Below are 21539 nucleotides of genomic sequence, written 5' to 3'. Positions count from 1 at the left end.
CGCATGCGCCGGTGGTGACGTTAGCGGCTTCTGATGCTCCGGCGCATGCGCGGACCGGCGAAGGCTTTTCGGCCACCCCCGACGCCGGGCAGCGTAGCGCCAAAGGCTGTTGGTGCCAGTTTTGGTGCCATTGGCGGAGCGGGAGCCACTCCGGCGCGGGCCTAGCCCCTAAAGGTGCGGAGAATTCTACACCTTTGGGGAGGCCCGACGCCAGAGTGGTTGGCACCACTCCGTTACGCCAGGACCCCCCGCCTGGCCGGGTAGGGGAGAATTTCGCCGCGGGTCTGGCTGACATGTAATTCCAGAGTCACAGCAATGCCGCCTGAAATAACAGAATACTTTTTGGAAAAAGGAATGAAACCGAATAAATCACCTGGCATCAATAAAATCATCAGAAGTGGCAACAGCAAACTCATCTCTGACAACCCTGCAAAATCCTCCTTACTTATGCCAAAATTAGGATAGCTGTCCCACAGATGCACATGCCTTACAGACAATATCCCAGACACCCATTATCACCATCCCTGGGTATGTTTGTTTCACTAAACAGTATCAAACAGTCGAAGTAGCATGTGACAGAAAGAGCTAAGAGCTTCCACAACCAATGGATTAGATTTAAGCTCTGCAGTGCTATCACATTCAGTTGTGATTGGAGATGCACAGTTAAACAGCTAACAGGAGAAGGAGGCCGTATAAATATCCCCATCCTCATTGATGGTAAAGACCAGCACGTCTGCGCGAGAGGCAACCACTTTCAGCCAAAGAGTGCCGAGTGAATGATCCATCTCCGCCTCCTCCTGAGGTCCCCAGCATCACAGATGCCAGTCTTTAGCCAATTTGATTGACTCCACATGATGTAAAGAACTGGCTAAAGGAACTGGTTACAGCAAAGGCTTTGGGCCCTTACAAGATTCCAGTAATAATATTGAAGACATTACTCCAGAACTAGTTGTGCCCCTTGTCAAGATCTTCCAGTACAAGCTGTAACATTGGCATCTACCCAGCAAGGTGGAAACTGCCGAGTCATGCCCTGCCCACAAAAAGCAGGTCAGCTCCAAGCTGGCCAATTGCCATTCCTTCAGTCCACTCGCATTCATCAGTAAAGTGTTGGGAGGTGTTGCCGCTAGTGTTATCCAGCTGTACCTGTTCAGCAGTAATATGCTCACGGATGCTCTGTTTAGGTTTCACCAGGGTAACTCAGCTCCTGACCTCATTACAGCCTTCTTCCAAACATGAACAAAAGAACTGAACTCAAAAGGTGAGATGAGAGTTTGCCTATGACATGAATGAACTATTTGAGTGTGGAACAAAGGATCCCTAGCAAACTTAGAATCATTGGGAATCGGGCAGAAAACCGTCCATTGGTTGAAGTCAAACTCAGCACAAAGGAAGATGGTTGCAGTTATTGGAGGTCAATCATTTCAGTCCCCAAACATAACTGTACGAGTTCCTCGGGGATGTATCCAGCCGGAGTGGCTTGGCAGTACAGTGGCTAGCACTGTTGCTTTGCAACACCAGGGACCCGGCTTTGATTCCTTGCTTGGGTCACTGTCTTTTCGGAGTCTGCACATTCTCCTTGTGTCTGTGTAGGATTCCCACGGGTGCTCTGGTTTCCTCCCACAGTCCAAAGATATGCTGGTTAGGTGGATTGGTCACGCTCAATTGCCCCGTAGTGTTCAAAGGTTAGGTGAGGTTGCTGGGTTATGGGGGTAGGGTGGAGGCGTGGGCTTAGGTAGGGTGCTCTTTCAGGGACTGGTGTAGACTCGATGGGCTGAATGGCCTCCTTTTGCACTGTAAATTCTATGAAATCTTCAGTTGCATCATCAATGACCTTCCCTCCATCAGGTCAAACATGGGGTTGGTCGCTGATTATTGTACAATGTTTCTGACTCCATTGATACAGAAGTAGTCCTCTTCCATATGCAGCAAGATCTGGACAACATTCAAACTTGGGCTGACAAGTGGCAGTAATATTTACGTCCTACAAGCTCCAGACAAATGACCATCTCAAATGAGAGAGAATCTAACCATCTCCCCTTGGCATTGAATAACATTACCATTGTTAAATCCCCCATTACATCCCCGAAACTGAACTGGACCAGTAGTATGAATGCTGTGGCTACAAAATAGTAGCTCAGAGGATAGGAATTCTGTGGCGAGTAACTCACCTCCTGACTCCCCAAAGCCTGTCCCAGGCACAAGTTAGGAGTGTTACTCTCCACTTGCCTGGATGAATGCTGCTCCAACAACACTCAAGAAGCTCAACAACATTCAGGACAAAGTAGCCCATTTGATTGGCATCCCATCCACTTTTTTCAAGAGTCATTCCATTCACCACTGACACACAGTGAGAGCATTGTGTATCATCTACATGGTGCACTGCAGCAACTTGCCAAGGTTCCTTCGACAGAACCTTCCAAATCAAACCTCTACCACCTAGAAGGGCATGAACAGCAGGTGCATGGGAACACTACCAACTGCAAGTTCCCTGGCAAGTTACACATCGTCCTGACTTGGAACTATATTGCCATTCCTTCACTGTCACTGTGTTAAATCCTGGCACTCCCTCAGGTGGGTGCACCTGCACCATCAGGACTGCAGTGGTTCAAGAAGGAATCTCACCTCTGTCTTCTCAAGGGCAATTAAGGATGGGCAATAAATACTGATGTAACTAGTGGCGTGCAGATCTTGTGAATGAATACATTTTTTAAAAGCACATGAAAGTGAATTATTGTTTAACGATGACATCCACCAAATTAGGTCATGGTTTTGAACCAAAATCAATGAGTCATTGCTAACGTGATGAGATTTGATAGGCACAGTGACACCCCAAAAACAATGGTTACAAAATACAGATAATGACGTCAAGCAATTCTAACCATGCAACTGTGAGTGGCAATTCTTGATAACTTACAGTGATTGGAGGTTTGGAAGATCCCATAATGCTTCACTTGGGAGCTTCTTCAATTGGTTATTTTGGAGCATTCTATTGAAAAGAGAGACAAATTAATTATTTTGATGTACAAAACAGGACAAATGTTTCTTACATGATATTTCATGCAAACTACTTTTTCAACTGAAATATTGAACTAAAATTGGCGGAACTGGGAGGCCAGAGACTTGTCCAAAATTGGGTCTTGCACCTCAATACTTTGTTGGCATATTTTTACCTGGCAGCTTGCCCACGTTGAAAAGATGAATTTCAAGCTTCTTGTCTTCCCAGCACTGGCCTGAATTTAAGTCCCAGGAGGAAAACACTTCTATTCCTCCTGGTTTCACAGGAGGAGTATTATTTTAAAAGTTGTATATTTTTTTAACTAACCCTTTGCTGGTGGCCACAGTTTAGGCTAAAGCAGCTGCTGAAGAATCCTCAGGAGAACATGTTCAGTCTGAACTGCCTAGTTTAGCATGTCCTAAAACAGTTGTTAGGTCGATCGCTCATACATACGTAATAACGGGTGCAAATAAACAGGAAAAATAGAGTCAAGTGTTGGATGTGTTCAGCGGGGTATTTCTCAGCACCTGCAGCACCGAGAATGATCCCAATATTAATTGGAATCTGTTTTATTTTTGGCCTTGGCACTGACTTTAATTTCCAGCAATAATGAGCAAACTCACAGCGCTAGAAAAGAACGGGACGCCATTTTTAATTGCAGTCCCGATCTCTTGTCACCCCACTGTGGCCTCCGAACTCCCCCAATGTCTCAATTTGACCCACGGCATTTTTGGAGAGGCAGGGTCAGGGTTGGAATGGCAACCCTCCCACAAACATGACAATTGCTGCCAATTATTCAACCTTGTTCCCACGTGTTTTTGGGTAAGCCACCACAGCCAGGCAATTTAACTATTAGGGGATCCTTGAGCCCTCCCTCGCCCTACCCTATAGGGGCAAGGCACCCCCGGGCCCAATTCCTGGCATGGGAAACCTGGCACCCAGGCACCTAGGCACTGTCAGCCTGGTACCATCCCTGCCAGCCTGGCAAGGGCAGCCTGGCACTACAGGGTGCCAGGCTAGCAGTGCCAAGGTGCACAGGTGGCAGAAGGAGTGCCAGGGTACCATCCTACCCACAGCCCGACCACCTGGTGACCGCTGATGGCCTGGGAGACCCCCTCTGGTGCCGTGACGCCTGATCCAAGTTTGTGTGGACCAGTGCTAAATGACACCATGGCGAGGTCTCCCAGATGCGGCCGTTCGTTCTCGGGCCTTGAGAGAATCCAGCTGCGACATATTTAAGTCAGCTACAAATATGTAAATCTGGATCACCCAGTGAGGGCGAGATCCAGATCGCGACATCTCGCAAGGTGCTTAGAGTGTTGCAAATCATGCGATAGGCATCTCTTGAGATTTAACGGCCTTGTCGCATCACCAAATTGGGCGTGATGAGGCAATTTGATCACACCCGTGATATCTGCTTTGGATGGCTACCAACAGTGCTTCAAAAATCTTTTGATCTAATTTCTTTGGAATTCAAATTAATATTGTGCAATGAGGGCTTCAGTAAGCACAGTTTGATTCAGTTTGAAGGTTATGGGACAGAAGAGTAAAACGTTGGTCAAATTTGGTGGTCAATGGCATTTGTTGATGATCTTGAAGAAAGCTGCTCACGAAGCCCTGGTAACTCTGTGGCATGAATTTTTAAAAGAGCCAGACCAATTAATGGCAGGGAGTAGGCTTGTTGCCCAATTCAGGAAGGCTCCCAGCTCCCAAGGCCAGAGGGCCAAAGGGAGGCCCTGCTGCACTATCAGACCAGCAACTCCACCGGCCGAGGAGCGATCGAGAGAGAAACAGGATGCCGCAAAATGCAGACACCCTTGGAAGCAGAGCTCAGCGTTTTTAATATTTAGAAACCCACAGCTGATTTTGTGGATGAGCTTATACTATGAAGTGACTGTTACTGATGAGGGTGGGAGGTCCTTGCAGAATGTAGTGCGCCCAAATCCCTTCCCCACCCCCCCCTCCCTTTCCTGATGCAAGCCCACAATGTGCCTGGCTGTGGTGGCTTACCCGGAAATATGTGGGAACAAGACTACATAATTGGCTTCAATTGTCTGCTTGTGGGAGGGTTGCAATTCCAACCCTGACCCAGCCTCTCCAAAAATGCCTTGGTGTCAGATTCGTGACACCGAACCAGTGTGGAATTGTGCCTTAGATCCCAGCCTCAACATACTTTTAAAATTCGGCCCTAAAAGTTGCTGGCAGTTTCACAAGGCTGTGGACAAGCGCTGACAGTTTTGCTCTTGTTACATCTGCAAAATCTGAGCTATTTTATACGGTCCAGAGGAGTGGTTTCCCCTCTTTTTCTTGTTTTCCCTTTGAGGCAAGGATGACCATGTCCATCATCTGAGGTAGTCGGTAAGCTTCCAATGGGTGTGCAGGTGACTGCTACGAACAATCTGCGCCTGGATGTTTCTGTTGCAAATAGGACAGGTCTCCGCAGATGATTGGATTTTGGACGAGTTGTTGGTCTTGGACTTTCTCTCCGTCTCTGATATGCGCTTGCTTTCACAGGAGGCCGCACAAGTTTTTATTTGGTTACACCAGGAGCAGCAATCCTGGAGCAGCTTCCGAAGGACTTGGAGTCAAAATAAAAACTCCTCAGTGAAGCCTTGAGAATGGCTTACCATTGTCACTCCACATGGAAAATAAGGTGGGCTTCAAAATGGACCATGTTAGCTGACCTCAGCCAAGGCAGTGGCAGAGAAATACTAAACTTGGCCTCCAGATTAGGCAGAGAGAGGAACAAAGTTGAGTCAGGTTCCTGCTCCTGGTTATTAGAAATAATAGACAACAAGACTGGGCTCAGCAATAATTGTCCTCAAAGTCAAAAGGTCTGGCAATAAGCTCTGCATAAGCTCATCCACAAAATATAGCTACTTAAAATGAGGACAATCAGCGTTGATTGAGCAATATCCTGCACTGTGTTCAAGAGGGGAGATACTTATAAATAAAACTAGACAATAACAAGACATTTTAATGCAAGAGGGTATATCTTGCAGATTCACTGCATGGGTGGTTATCTGGCCCAGGGGATCGCGCGCCCATTATAGAAACGGTCTGATTTTCATTCCATTGCCCTCTCTGGGGATTCTGCCTATCTTCTGCTGAAGTTGCGTTGAGAGATTGCGAGAACACCCATGGAAATTACTGGGATATGTTTATTTCCCTTAGGGCTAATCTTCGTTCAGCCATCTCAGATTTTGCAGAGATTACGTAATTACAACGAATTAGCTGCTTTTAAAGGTTAGAACATATTAAGGCATCATTTCCTTTGAACTCGACAAATAATTATAGAGTTACTGCATATCAAAGAAGCAGAAAGAAGCTCAATGCCCAACATAGGATATACATTACTTTTATTATTTAAACACGAGTTTTGTCAACATGAACTAAACAGGAAATAAATTGAAACTACACATAAACCTGGTGCCTGTATGCCATGGAAAGAGTGCTTTGAACATTACCTTCAAGCGATCATTTGATGTTGTTTTATAGAATTAATCTATCATGAGCAGAACTGGATCTTAACATTATGAATATCTACAAGTCAACTTCATTTCACCACAGGACCTCAGGCCTTCATTTTGTAATCTTTCTGATCGTCCTTCCTGTTCTCTGTTTGCGACTAGGACATTTCTCTCGTGATGCCATGCCCAAATAAGTCGAGTTCCTTCAAAGTCTATTCGCAGTTTGGCCTTTATTCTGGATGTGAGCCCATTACTTAAACAAACTTTTTTCCTCTCTCTTAACCCCTCTTTGACCCTTACCTCCTATCTCCTGACCTTCTGGTCACATTGTTACGCAACGTTTGATTCCTCTCCTCTTGGGTACTTAGCTCCAAACCCCCACCGATTCTAACCTATCACTCCTCCTCTGCATTCCTACTCTCCTGCTACCATCCCAAGCTTGTATAAGTCTGTAGCTAACCCTCTCCGTCTGACTAAGCATTCTACATATGACCCATTGAGGCACCTGTCACTGCTTCCTTATGAACAGCAACCTAATGGTTCAATACTCCAGTTGTTCTTCCTCTCATACTAGCTGGGGCTAACAATGCAAACTTCCTTCCACCCCAGCTAACCCTATCAGAGTCTCTCCGGACTCTGTCAGAATCAAGAATTCCTGCTCATCTCCGTATTTCCCTCGAGAATGCTTATTTGATCATGAACAAGGCACTTGCTGACCACGTCTTATTGTAGGTGATTGCATTGAAACCCATTACATTAACTTCAGCCTCATTTGTGGGTTGGGAACACTCTGTCCTTTGCATTTATCTCCCAGTCTTTCTATCATCAACACCATTGGAGCTGATGTGATGTGAGATACATATCTACAACTCACCCACCCTGTCTCCCCCATGAGCTTACAGTAGGATATTCTACTGGAGCCCGCCACGCTGTGTCAGGATACCCATCAGAGGTTGACATGAACCCCGTTAATGGGTTGCAGATGAAGGCCCGATGACCCCAAGCCAGATTCTCCACGCTGCCAGCATGAAAACACGGCTGGCATGAAACACATTCGCTCAATATGGCGAGCAGATGTTGGGACTCCTTTGAACATTGCCTGGGGCTGCTTCCAGAGTTCAGGATGGAGGTCGCCAGCAGCCCTAGACCCTGGAACAGCTCAGTTAGGTGGATTGGCCATGATAAATTGTCCCTTAGTGTCCAAAGATGTGCAGGTTAGGTGGGGTTGCAGGGTTGGGGTGCGGGAGTGGGCCTGGGATAAGGTCATCTTTCAGAGGGTTGGTGCAGACATGATGGGCCGAATGGCTTCCTTCTGCACTGTAGGAATTTCATGGATTCTATTCTATAGCAGTGAGTTGGGGGTGCATCTGCAGGTGCCTTCACGGGAACAAGCGGCTGAGGCAGCACCTAGCCCCATTTTGTACAGTGTGAATCTCCGCTACAGCCCAAGTGCTAGAAAATGGGATTAGAACACTGCTGCCTCATGGCACTGAGGATCCGGGTTCGATCCCGGCCTCGGGTCACTGTCCGTGTGGAGTTTGCACATTCTCCCTGTGACTGCATGGGTCTCACCCCCACAACCCAAAGATGTGCAGGGTAGGTGGATTGGGCACGCTAAATTGCCCCTTAATTGGAAAAATATTTTTAAAAGAAAGTGGGATTCGAATAGATAGGTGCCTGATGACCGGCACAGACACGCTGTGCCGATGAGCCTCTTTCTGTGCTGTAAAAATCTATGACTCGGAGTTGGGACTCTTATCCATGGAGAAACAAAGGCTGAGTGATGATTTGATTGAAAATCAAATTTAAAATCATGAGGAACCCTAGATGGGGTAGATAAGGAGAACCCTTTCCCATTGGTGGAAGAATTAAGAACCAAAGGTAATACGAACAAGAAGCAAAAATGATACGAAAACATATTTTTTGCACAGTGAATGGTGTGGTGATATGCATTACTGTAGATACAGAAGGGGCTAATATAAGTACACGTAGACTAGCTAGACACTAGAGGGAGCACCAGAGACATGACACACAGACACTCAACCAATAGGTCAGTAAGATAGGACACGACCAATGGGCATTCAAGATACACACAGAGGTGACACTACCACAGGGGGGGCATTACACCAAACCATATATAAAGGACACAGTATACATTATCTTCCTCTTTCCAGTGGACACACTCAGTGAGTACAGACACAGGGTTGATTCAACATCACACCCACCACGTGGATTGTAGCAGACTGGTTAGTCAGTCTGAGTAGCTATCGAAGGATTAACAGTAGTGGCGAATCCGAGTAGGAGAATTGTAAATAGTTTAATAAACGTGTTGAAGTTATCTCCACGTCTGAACCTTCCTTTGTCAGAGTGAACATCAAGGAAGCAGCTTATGTTACGCCAAAGGCATAACAAGACAAATGGTAAGGGCCTTGAATGTGCTGCCTGAGAGAGTGGTGGAAGCAGGTTCAATCGAGGCATTCACAAGGGAATTAGATTATTATTTGAAAAGAAACATGATGTTGAGATGCCGGCGTTGGACTGGGGTGAGCACAGTAAGAAGTCTTACAACATCAGGTTAAAGTCCAACAGGTGTGTTTCAAATCACTAGCTTTCGGAGCACTGCTTTTTCCTCAAGTGAGGGAGGTGAGGTGAGGTTCATTCACTTGAGGAAGGAGCAGTGCTCTGAAAGCTAGTGATTTGAAACAAACCTGTTGGACTTTAAACTGGTGTTGTAAGAAAAGAAACAATATACAGAGGTCAGGAGAATGGCACAAGGTGTAATGCTCTTTCGGAGATCCAGTGCAGATACGATGACCTTCTCTGTGCTGTAACAATCCTGTGATTCTGTGAAGTATCAAGAGAATCATTGGGAACTAAGGGAATATGAAGAAGGGGCAGAATATTGGAGCTGATGTAAATGTTCAGTGATGTTCTTATTTAATAATGGAACCCAGTCGATGGGCCACATGGCTTACTACTATTTCTTATGTTCTAAACTCCTTTACCTTTCCAGCTCCCTCTCCTCGTTCAAGATCCTCCTTCTTTTTATTCACACAAGGGATTTGGGCTTCACTGGCTGGACCAATCTGTATTACCCATTTCTAATTGCGCTTGAGAAGGTGATGGTGAGCTGCCTTCTTGAAATTTTGGAATCTATGTGGTGTAGGTATACCCACAGTGCTGTTAGGGAGGGAGTTCAAGGATTTTGACCTCAGTAATTTCTTCTTTGCCTCAGCATTAACTTTTTTCCTATGATAACGTGAGTGCAAGATGTTGTTGTTAAATGTTAAATCACCTTCAGTATTCCTAATGGTTTACTTGGTAATCCACAACATTCCCTTCGGTGAAGGGTCAGTTACCAGGAGGTCGGGGGGAATTTGAGGAAAGGCTTTTTTACCCAGAGGATGGTGATGGTTTGGAATGCACTGCCTGGGAGGGTGGTAGAAGCAGGTTGCCTCACATCCTTTAAAAAGTACCTGGATGAGTACTTGGCATGTCATAACATTCAAGGCTATGGACCAAGTGCTGCCAAATGGGATTAAGTGTTTTTCATGCATTGACGCAGAATCGATGGCCGAAAGGCCTCTTCAGTGCTGTATTATTCGATTATTCTGTGATTGACTTTAACCCAGAACATGCTTCCAACAGAAAATAGCTCCAATGAGCTGATTTCCTCCCTGGAAAAGGAGACCACAGTAATTTGATTCAAGTTTTTCGACACTATCATGTTTGGTTTGAAAGTCACATTGGTAGGGTTTAAGTTACATACATATTGAACGTCTTGAATATACCAGAACTATCAAGTTTGCTAAAATCAGTGGTTAGAATCAGTGCTTTTGCTATCTGTTTCTAGATGTTTGACTATTCTTTCTTTGTTGAACAATTATTAAGCAAACTTCACGTGGTTAAATAGCAAACAATTTGTTGGATAATTAAACAACTGTCGTCTTCCTTACCTTCCCACTCTATAGATTTCGACTTTACAACTTAAAATATTTTCATCCTTGTTTTCAAAACCCTCCCTAGCCCCACCCCTTTCTCCCTATCTCTGGAACCTTTCCAGCCTTACAGCATTTAATGGTATCAGTGTTCCTCCAATTCTCTTGCTTATCGCTAATTTTAATTGCTCCACCATTGGTGGCCATGCCATCAACTTCAAGCCCTAGTCTCTGAAATTCTCTTCTTAAATCTCTCTGATTCTCAAACTTTCTTTCTCCCTTTAAGGCAGTCATTAAAAATCTCTTTCTGATCAAGCTGTTGATCACCCATCCATATAGTCCCTTTGTGGCTCAGTGTCAAATGTTCTTTTATACCCTCCTGTGAAGTATGTTGGAATGTTTTACTATGTTAAAGATGCTTTTTAAATTCAAGTTGTTGTTGTCCACAAAGTAACACGTTGGACAATGGAGCCACAAATACTCATTAAAGAAAACAATTCAAAATTTCTCAACAAAGGATCTAACAGTTTGGCTCTCACAAAACACAAAGCAGGATATAATAGAAGATTAGAAATTAATTAAAACGTATTACGTTAAACAATGCACTGAAGATTCCTATATCGGCTGAATATATATGCTGTTCCTTAAGTCCTTAAAAAGCTATCTTATGTCAAATTGCCTGAACTAGGAGTGGTGATTAAAATGACAAATGTTTGGTGCGTCAATACAGAATTGTTGAAAAAAATTTCTGGAGAGCTAACTTATTGTACTAAGTCAATAGCAATAAATCAAACTGAAGTACTCTTTAGTTTTTATATTAACAACAAATGTTTAAAGAAGTGAAGAATGTATCTTGATTATTGCCAGACACAATGAAACCATCAACGATGCGCCACATTAGTTTGGAAAAAGGTTTTAAAAATGTAGCTAGATTGCTAGTATTGTCTATAGAGCTTGGATTTATACTGCAATAAATTAAGTTTTATTTCTGAAGTTACAATCATGACAGACAGGAATATTCTGCAAGAACACATGTACAGTACAATGGTACACAATGATTTAAAGTGTTGTGTTGAACACACTTTCTCTCGAGACCTGGGAGGAATTAAAAAAATAAAATATACTCATTAAACAGCTGTTTTTTTGTCTCCTCTGGGAAACATATGCTGATCAAAGGAAGCAAAAGGATTGCCTTATGACTAAGTGCTGTGGAAATGAATGAAGGTTTACTTAGCGAACAACAGAAGTGAGTTAAATGGGAAAGCTGAATTTATCCTGGGCACACTCCCTCTGGGATAGAGAAAGAGATTTAAGTTTGCTGAACCTATCTTTGGCTCTCCTACTTAAATGTTTCTGTAATTGTTTTTCTGAAGTGAATACGTCTTTATCAGTTGTGGCTGAAGTCTGAAAAGTCACTCAGTGCTATTAGCGAATGTACAGTAATCGAATCTGTTCATGCACAGAAAGCAGGTTAAAAAAGTCTTTTATTCTTTACCCATTTTAAAGGCCTCTTGATCAAAGAGCTCAAAGCTTCTAGATTTCAGGATCTGAAAACTATTTTCTTCGAATCATTCTTTCATCTTTTCCACTTCCTTTTGTTTCTTTGCATTTTTATTGCTTTCTTCACAGTACAGTAGTTTGTTTTCTTTGCCTATCTTAACTCTATTTACCATTGAAACATACACTTGAGTGACAAAAAGACAAACAAACTCCTAATGCAAATTGCTGCAGACAAATGTTCAGTGAAAACATAGTTTAAAAGTTGCTATTTCTTTGCCAGTCGGTTCTTTAGTCCTTCCCATGATGGGCTACAATTTCAGAGGTGCCAGTCACCCTCTTATACCTTATTCAAGAGGGTATTTTTCATTCCTGAGCTTAATGGGTGCACTTTCTACCAAACGTAATCTTTGAAGAATTTTGGATTCACATGAATGAATGCTAGTAATTGAGAAAACGGACTGTTGTGAAGCAGATAATTGTCCTTAAAGGAAGTCCTCTAAAATGGAGCAATTGGTATTTTTCATATTGACTGCAAATAGTAAGACTATACTTACTTTAAAGTGCCTTGAATTAGTCTTTTGAAAAACAGGTTGCCAAGTCGAGATCCTAAAACAGTCAGCAGCTAGCTAATTCTGGGGCCAAGGTATATGGAGGTAGGCCACAGATTTCATTGAATGACATAACAGGCTTGAAAAGCTAAATGGCCTATTGTTTTTCTTAAATTCCTGTTCCTGACAGTGTCAGAAACAGTTTGGAGTTCAATCAATAGCAATTTGAATTTCTTCAGCTTCTTCCACTACAATCGAAACTAAGCTAACGTGAAGATGTCATGATGTGCTTATGATATGGAGATGCCGGCATTGGACTGGGGTGAGCACAGTAAAAAGTCTTACAACACCAGGTTAAAGATTTAAAAGATTTGTTTCAAACACTAGCTTTCGGAGCACTGCTCCTTCCTCAGGTGAATGAAGAGGTATGTTCCAGAAACATATATAAAGACGAAGTCAAAGATGCAAGACAATGCTTTGAATGCGAGCATTTGCAGGTAATTGAGTCTTTACAGATCCAGAGATAGGGGTAACCCCAATTTAGAGGTGTGAATTGTCTCAAACCAGGACAGTTGGTAGGATTTTGCAAGCCCAGGCCAGATGGTGGGGCTGAATGTAATGCGACATGAATCCAAGGTCCCGGTTGAGGCCGTACTCATGTGTGCGGAACTTGGCTATAAGCTTCTGCTCGGCGATTTTGCTTTGCCACGCGTCCTGAAGGCAACTTGGAGAACGCTTACCCAGAGATCAGAGGCTGAATGCCCTAGACTGCTGAAGTGTTCCCCGACTGGAAGGGAACATTCCTGCCTGGCGATTGTCGCGCGATGTCCATTCATCCGTTGTCGCAGCGTTGCTCCCGAAGCATGGTACATTGGCGAGACCATGCAGACGCTGCGACAACGGATGAACGGACTTTGTTTACATATATGGGGCTGGATTCTCCCCTACCCGGTGGGGCGGGGGGTCCCGGAGGGATGGAGTGGCGTGAACCACTGCGGCGTCCGGCCGCTCCATAGTTGCAGAGAAATCCGCACCTTTAGGGGCCAAGACCTCACTTCTTACTATGATGTGCTTGGAAAGAGAAGTTTCGTAATAATTTCCAGCAGGAACACACAGCAGGAAATTGTAATCCAGAGACATTTTCTGTTCTTTCGCTAAGCTACTGATCCTTGAATGTGCCCCATTTCATGCAAAGCTGTTCGAAAATATTTTAATCAGATTAATACAGACGATGTAATTTGAAAAATGTAACAAAGCTAAAATTAAAAACAATAGCACAGATTACAAATTTCCCAGAGACAGGTTTTCTCTCTCAATGTAGCGTCTTCATTGTCTGTGTGTCACTAATTCATAGAATTTATCGTGCAGAAGGAGGCCATTCAGCCCATCGAGTCTGCAACCTTGCAACCTTCCAACCTTGGAAAGAGTACCCCACTCCTCCACCCTATCCCCTTTATCCCCATAACCCAACCTAACATTTTTGGACACTAAGGGCAATTTAGAATGGCCAATCCATCTGACCTGCACACCTTTGGACTGTGGGAGGAAACCGGAGCACCCGGAGGAAACCCATGCAGATGTGGGAGAACGTGCAGACTCCGCACAGACAGTGACCCAAGCCAGGAATCGAACCTGGGACCCTGGTGCTGTGAAGCAACTGTGTTAACCACTATGCTATCATGCTGCCCACGGATGTCCACATATCTCTCTTCCATGATACCACAAATGGGGCAAGGAGAAGAAGCAGATCCCAAGCTCGAACTCAGCCAGCTTGAGCACTGAACCCACATCGTCGGTGTTATCAAGCACCATGCTCCAGCCAACTGAGCTAACCAGTCCCCTGGGACAAGTTGGGTGCATCATTATAACTATTAGTCTGACTATTAGGAATGAACGCCAAAGATAAATTGGGACAAAATAGTAAATTATTGACTGCTTACTTTCCTTTCAGATGCTGTTATACCTGGAAAAATAAAAAAAAGGTAAAATCACCATAGTCCCAGGTGACCATAGACTGTTTTCTCCTTTGAGGAAGAGAGCTGACTGGTGGTAGTCTATCCTGAGGATCACCACACCTCGGGCGAGGGGCAAGGTTGAGAAGACGGGGCCTTCATGAATAACCTGGAAAGAGATAACTTGTAAATCTCACTTTCACAGATACAATAAATCTGTGAATTAACCTTTAATTTAAGTGGCCGGCATGGTAGCACAGTGGTTAGCACTGCTGCTTCTCAGCGCCAGGGTCCCAGGTACGACTCCCAGCTTTGGTCACTGTCTATGCGGGGTCTGCACATTCTCCCCGTGTCTGTGTGGGTTTCCTCCGGCTGCTCCGGTTTCCTCCCACAAGTCCCGAAAGACGTGCTGTATGGCAATTTTGACATTCTGTATTCTCCCTGTGTACCCGGACAGGCGCCGGAATGTGGCAACTAGGGGCTTTTCACAGTAACTTCATTGCATTCATGTCAGCCTACAAGTGACAATAAATTATTATGATTATTATTATTATTAATTTCCTGAAGGTGGCCGCAATCCAAAAGTGTCTATCATTGTAAAATATTATCATGATTATGATGCTGCAGTAGAGATCTGGCTATGTTCCAACACTGTGAACTCCAATGCTGTGGATGTGTGCAGGAGGTCATTTTCTTTGCAGGTAACTTTTGAGGTCACTAATATTGGCCGCTATCTACCAGCTGTTCACACCGGCTAGATATTCCGGTGCCACGCCAGCGCATCGGATTCCTGGCCACAAGTGGAGCAGTCACCGGGAAATCCCGTCGACCACGGCGGGGTCGGTAAATGTCTGCCTCCGCCACCGAAAACAGGTGGCGGGTTGATCGGTAAATCCCGCGCAAAGGGTTCCAAATTCAATAACATAGTCAGGTAGAGCCATAACTACCCTCTAACAGCAATAAGTAGTGTGGGCAGTTAAAAACATCCCAGTCGCTTACTTGTGCTGTAGAAACAGTGAGTTGACCTGCCGTATAGTTCGTATTCGGGAGGCATCAAGGACACTTGGCTCAAAGCACGGCAGGACTTTTCAAACATATGCATCTGGAGTCCTGATGATGTCATTGAGACCCAACTGCAATTTCCATCAGGTGGTTTGAGCCAGAAGCAGCAGTGCGCTTCCCACCAAGCCAACCCAACGACGGAGTGGAGTGAGAGACAAAGAGACCCAAAAAAGGAAAGTTTGAATTTCTCTTTTACTTGCCTCCAGAGCGGCTTGAGCCTGCTCTGCTGCCATCACTCTTCCACTATGGGGCCTGTTAGTTGTCCCCACCACTTCCTGGCCACAGTGGGTAACCCTTAGGTCACACAAGATACTGCCATTTCATTCAAACTTCCTGCCTGAGAAAGGTGGAAAGTTGGCTGGTAGCATTTCAATTAGCAGAAAGTTAAAACTATTTGAGCTTCCGTTTTGTTTCGCAAGTTTGTGGACTGAATCGAAGTGAAAAGATGTGAATGACGAGTAAATTCAGGCAGGGTATAAAATGGATGGCTGGCCTGACACTATCAATTCCTGTCAGATGGGAAAGGTTAAAATTGGCCCCCTGCCCCTCAAAAATCACCCATTAAAAAGTGCACCCTGGATAAATTCAAAACCATGCAAACAAATAAATCCTTCAACAAACAAAAATGCTTACATTGTCCCTCGATATCAATTTGAATATATATCCCAGATTGCTTCAGTGGAACTATATTTGTGCAATGATTTGATAATAGACCAACATTTCAAAATCTACTTGAAACCAGGCCCAGCTTTTAACTTAACAAAGAATATAAAAGCCATTGCTTCAAGGCTGCCAACATCCTATCAATTTTGCCGAACATCAAAGGTACTTTTAAAACAATTGTAGATGTCGTCGATATGAGGAATGTCGAATTAATTTCTAGCTGATGGCCTGACTCCAACGACATTATTGGCATTTCCTATTAAAATACTACTGAAGCATGAGGCTGGCCTTTTTCTGATATTGATTCAGGCAATAGAGACTCATAAAATAGGAATTTAAGTTGCAAAACAAAATGAGGAGCCTCTTGGATTACCTGAAATTTGCTCATCACAATGAAGATAAAGGGAATAGATGCACATTTTCAATAGTTTTTAATGAACACAAGGAATCTTACGTCCCTAATATTGAGAGAACATATGAATCCCGGAGGATGAGGAAAATGAGCCTGTGTTCTTTTGAGGGGTTCGCTGTTCAACACTGCGTTTGGAACGAGGGAAGCTTTGCCTGCTTGAGGTCAGGATTTGAGGTAGAATCTAATATTGCACTCATCCTTCCATTGTCCGTGGGCGACTCCAGAAATTCCACACATGACTTTCTTTTGGGACCTCAACCGAACTGTTTGAAGAACTGACACGAGTGTTGTTGATGCCTGTACATGGGGTCCAGGAAGTTTTAAAACATAGGGCAGAATTTTAAACTGATTGCAGGACCAATAGTGAGTCGGGGCCCAGTGGAGATCCTCAGTTGAGCCACGGCATTCACATCCTGCTTTCAGGTGCCCCAGCTGATCAGGGAGGGTGGGCAAGGCGATACGCTGGATTGGTAAATGAAAAAACTCTAATTAAAGGGACCACTGATTACAATGGCTCACCTGCACGTGGACCTTGGAGGTTACACCAACCGTAAGAATAGAGAGGAGACCTGAGAAAGCTCGCACTCTTATCTGGAAGTCCTCATGTGGGATCTGAAGTGCTGAAGTGAGGGTGGGAGGAAGAGGACAACCTCTCCAACCAAAAATGCAGCTGCATCTCTGTCTCAATCCCTTTTGTCCTGTGGAGCTGAATGTGGCTTAGGGGAAGGCTACAGGTGCCGCTGCTGATATTGCTCCTGCTGCTGTTTTTGGTGTTGCTGTTCTTCATCAGAGGCACAAAGCAGTGATACTTTGCTGTGTCGAAAGGGAAGTGAGGTTGAAGGTGGGTGAGCTGCAAGATAGGTGAAATTACTTCCAAGACTTTTGCAATCACCTCGCGAGCACTGAAAACACTCTCTGACAAGGAATGCTACGGCAGCAGTCTTTCACCTGGCCATGACTGACGCTCTTCAGTTCAATTTTCAGAAAATTTCTGTACATGTCAGTTTCACCGAAGGGGTTGTTTACATTGTGCTCAAACCTTGTTGACAGCTTAGGAAATAGGTCTGCTGACTGCAAAGCAGGATCCTCGGTTAAAAAAGAACTTCATGACATATTTGAAGACTTAAATGCCTTACCTAACCACTGCATGGGGGTTTCCCTTTGCCATCAAACCTGCCTGAGTGAAACTCAGAAGAAAGCGGAATGATGTCGAGATCATGGACCAATACACTATTTGGGGAAATATTTAACTCCATGGATGCATCCATTGAATCCCTACAGTGCAGAAATAGGTCATTCGGACCACTAAGTCTGCCCCGACCCACCGAAAAGCAATCCACCTCGGCCCATTCCCCCACCCTATACCAGTAATCCTGCACACTGATCATAGTCAGCCCACCTAACCTTTGGACTGTGGGCGGAAGCTGGATGGGGTGAACATGCAAACTCCACACAGATATTCATCCAAGGCAGGAATCGAATCGGGGTCCCTGGAGCTGTGAGGCAGCAGTGCTAACCACTATGCCCCCTGCCTCCTCTTGACTGTAAAAAAATTCAATGCAAGTTCTTGATTCTGGTTGAGTAGCGGAAATCAATTACCTTTGTAACACTACAATTTTGCTGTGTGTAACTGATGACAACAACATATGCCCTTTTCCTTCAGGACAGGACGAGATGGCTGGCTAAGTGGCTACAGTCCACTTTGACATTGGAATGTGATAGGCAAAACTAAGATGCCCTTCCAAGTGCAGGATGCCGATCCAAAGATATTGATGACCATGTCCCTGGGATGTGACAGAAGCTCCCCATCTGGGAGGAGAATGCGGAGATCCTTCAGTATGATTTGGGTGACTGGGCAAATGAATGGCAGATGCAGTATAATTTGGATAAATGTGTGGTTATCCACTTTGGTAGCTAAAATGGGAAGGCAGATTATTTTCTGAATGGCCATAAATTAGGAGGGGGGAATGTGAAATGAGACCTGGGTGTCCTTATACACCTATTGCTGGAGGTAACCATGCAGGTGCAGAAGGCTCTAAAGAAGGCAAATGGTATATTGGCTATCATAGCGAGAGGATTTGAGTTCAGGAGCAGGGATGTCTTGCAGCAATTATACAGGTCCTCGGTGAGGCCACACCTGGAATATTGTGTGCAGTTTTGGTCTCCTCATCTGAGGAAGGATGTTCTTGCTATAGAGGGAGTGCAGCAAAGATTTACCAGACTTATTCCTGGGATAGCAAGATTGATGTGTGAGGAGAAATTGAATCGGTTAACATTGTATTTGTTGGAGTTGAGAAGAATGATTGGGGAACCTCATTGCAACCTATAAAATTCTAACAGTACTAGACAGGGTAGATGCAGGGAGGATGTTCCCAATGCTTGCAGTGTCCAGAACCAGGGGTGACAGTCTGAGGATATGGGGTGGACCATTTAGAACTGAGGTGCGGAGAAATTCCTTCACCTAAAGACTGGTCGGCCTGTGGAATTCATCACCACAGAAAGCAGTTGAAGCCAAACAATTGTTTTCCAGAAGCAGTTAGAAATAGCAATGGGGACAAAGGGGATCAAAGGATATGGGGGAAGGCGAGATCAGGCTATTGAGTTGGATGATCGGTCATAACCGTAATGGGTGACAATCTATCGATATTCCAGGCTCACATCTGTAGATATTGGGCACGATTCTCCGAGTCCCGCGCCGGGCTGGAGAATCGCCACAACCGCACCCCGACGGCAGCGCCCGATTCTCCGAGGTGTGGAGAATCAGCGCCATTTGTGCCAGCGCGTTTTGTGCGGCGCCGGTCGTAGGCCACTCCACGAGGCCAGGCCACCGATTCTCCGGCCCGGACGGGCCGAGCGGAAACGGCAGAGTCCCGCCAGCGCCGTTTACCCCTGGTCGCTGCTGGCGGGAACTCTGCGTTAAGGGTCAGGGGGCAGTCTGTGGGGCGGGGAAAAGCGATCCTTCACGGGGGGGGGGGGGGCTTCCGATGGGGTCTTGCCCACGATTGGGGCTCACCGATCGGCAAACCCCCCCCCCCCCGGGCCTACTTTCTTCCGTTTCCGGCCCCAGAACCCCTGCGCCATGTTGTGCCGGGGCCGAAGCGTTGAAGAAGTCCCCCGCGCATGCATAGGTTGGCGCGGCCCAACTGCGCATGCGTGGGTTGGCACAGTGCCCATTTAGCGCCGGGAAGGGAGGCTGGAATCCGGCGTGAATCGGATGTCCCCGTGCCCGTTTTGCACCGTCGTGAAACGCGACGGCATTCACGACGGCGCGAACACTTAATCTCCATTTTGGAGAATCGCCCCCCTGATGCTTCTCTGTGCTGCTGGCATCTTTGGAATCATACCTCATCATTGTTTAGTACTTGGATTGAGAAAACTGGGGGAATAAACTTAAGAAATGACAGCACAGAAAATAATGGAGCGGGGTTTTACAGCCCATCGTGACAGGGGCAGGGCTGTAAAATGCGGCGAACCATTCAAAACTACATTGACTTAGGCAGGGCGGAAAATTGTGCCAGAAGAAGGGCCTGGTAAATTCCACCCAAGGATCTGCAGAGTCGGATTTACAGGCCTTAGTAAAGAAATTTGATTCTGTTCAGTCTCTGGTACTTAACTGGTACTTAACAGAGATTAATTTTAAGTGGTGAACATGGCACTGAAGTCAAAATGAAAGACCCAGGTGTAAATATTGCATGTCAAATTTAAAGTGCCAAATTTTTAGTTTCGTAATCCTATTCAAATATTTGGTTAAAGAATTAAGGAAAATACAAATGGTGCTGGAACATTAGAATATGGACCGGGATTCTCCCCTACTCGGCGGGGCGGGGGGTCCCGGCGTATTGGTGTGGCGTCAACCAGTCTGGCGTCGGGCCTCCCCAAAGGTGCGGAATTCTCCGCACGTTTTGGGGCCAAGCCCTCACATTGAGCGGCTAGGCCTGCGCCGGAGTGGTTGCGCTCCGCCGACCGGCGCGAACGGCCTTCTCCGTTCCCGTAGCCCACCAATGGGGTTTTCCATTCTGGCCATTGGGAAACCCGCAGGCGTGGGTGCGCTGCCAGTAAAGCGGAGGATCCCGCCGACGGAGTATCCCGCGATTGTTGGGGGACCGGAAAATCTATCCAAAGTCTTGCCAGAAGCCATGTATTCCCAAGAAATGTAGAGTCAACTATTAGTTGTAATATAATTATTTGTCTGCAAAGTTATTTAAGTGGCTTAAAACATTTGATGATCAACATTAATAGGTCCTAGAAGGACTAATTTTACGAATTATGTCCAACAAGGAGTTTCAGCTGTGACCAAGGTGAAGGTTGATTAAAATATACAGGTAGATCCCAAATTTACATAATACCAATTTACCAGAATTGCCAGTTTTACAGAATGAAAGTGAGTGTTATTTTGATTTATTTTTTCAATCGATTATGTTGAAGGGTTCTCTCGCAGAAATTATTTTATTCAATCATTTGCTGATTCCTCTTTGTTTGAGTGTATGGTCCTACACTGTGAAATAAATTCATCTTTTTGTTGACCATATTGCTGTTCTCTGATAATTTTATTATAATTCTAAGGGTGAACTACACAATACTAGGTTTTAAGGCAAATCCTTTTTTTAAGGAATGAACTCGGCCCCGACCCATTTCACACAAACGGGATTTTCCTGTAATAACGCCTGTAATAAAAGTTTTGATGCAACAAGGTTAACTTATAGATCATAGCACAAGCACACTTGAAATGAAAATCGCTTCTTGTCACGAGTAGGCTTCAATGAAGTTACTGTGAAAAGCCCCTAGTCGCCACATTCCGGCGCGTGTCCAGAGAGGCTGGTACAGGCTGGTACTTTATTTGATTCTCTTTCTGAATAATATAAAAAACTATTAGCTCTGCACATATTAAACATAGCAAGTGCAATTCAAAATGAACGCTATGTTCTAGTCGCCCCATTACCAGAAGGATGTGGATGCTTTAGAGAGGGTGCAGAGGAGGTTCACCAGGATGTTGCCTGGA

General features: G+C 45.0%; 1 protein-coding gene across 1 annotated transcript in view; it reads right to left on the bottom strand.

Moving 5' to 3' along the window:
- LOC119978360 (leucine-rich repeat-containing G-protein coupled receptor 6-like) overlaps positions 1-21539 on the bottom strand; it is a 294338-nt gene that overhangs the window by 129522 nt on the left and 143277 nt on the right. Inside the window, 1 exon segment of the mRNA XM_038819949.1 lies at positions 2915-2986. Coding sequence (XP_038675877.1) covers positions 2915-2986 — 72 coding nt within the window.

The sequence above is a fragment of the Scyliorhinus canicula genome, chromosome 15 (assembly GCF_902713615.1).
Source record: "Scyliorhinus canicula chromosome 15, sScyCan1.1, whole genome shotgun sequence".
NCBI classification, from domain to species: Eukaryota; Metazoa; Chordata; class Chondrichthyes; order Carcharhiniformes; family Scyliorhinidae; genus Scyliorhinus; species Scyliorhinus canicula.
The sequence above is the reverse complement of the archived record's forward strand: the minus strand, read 5'-3'. Positions and strand labels throughout refer to the sequence as shown.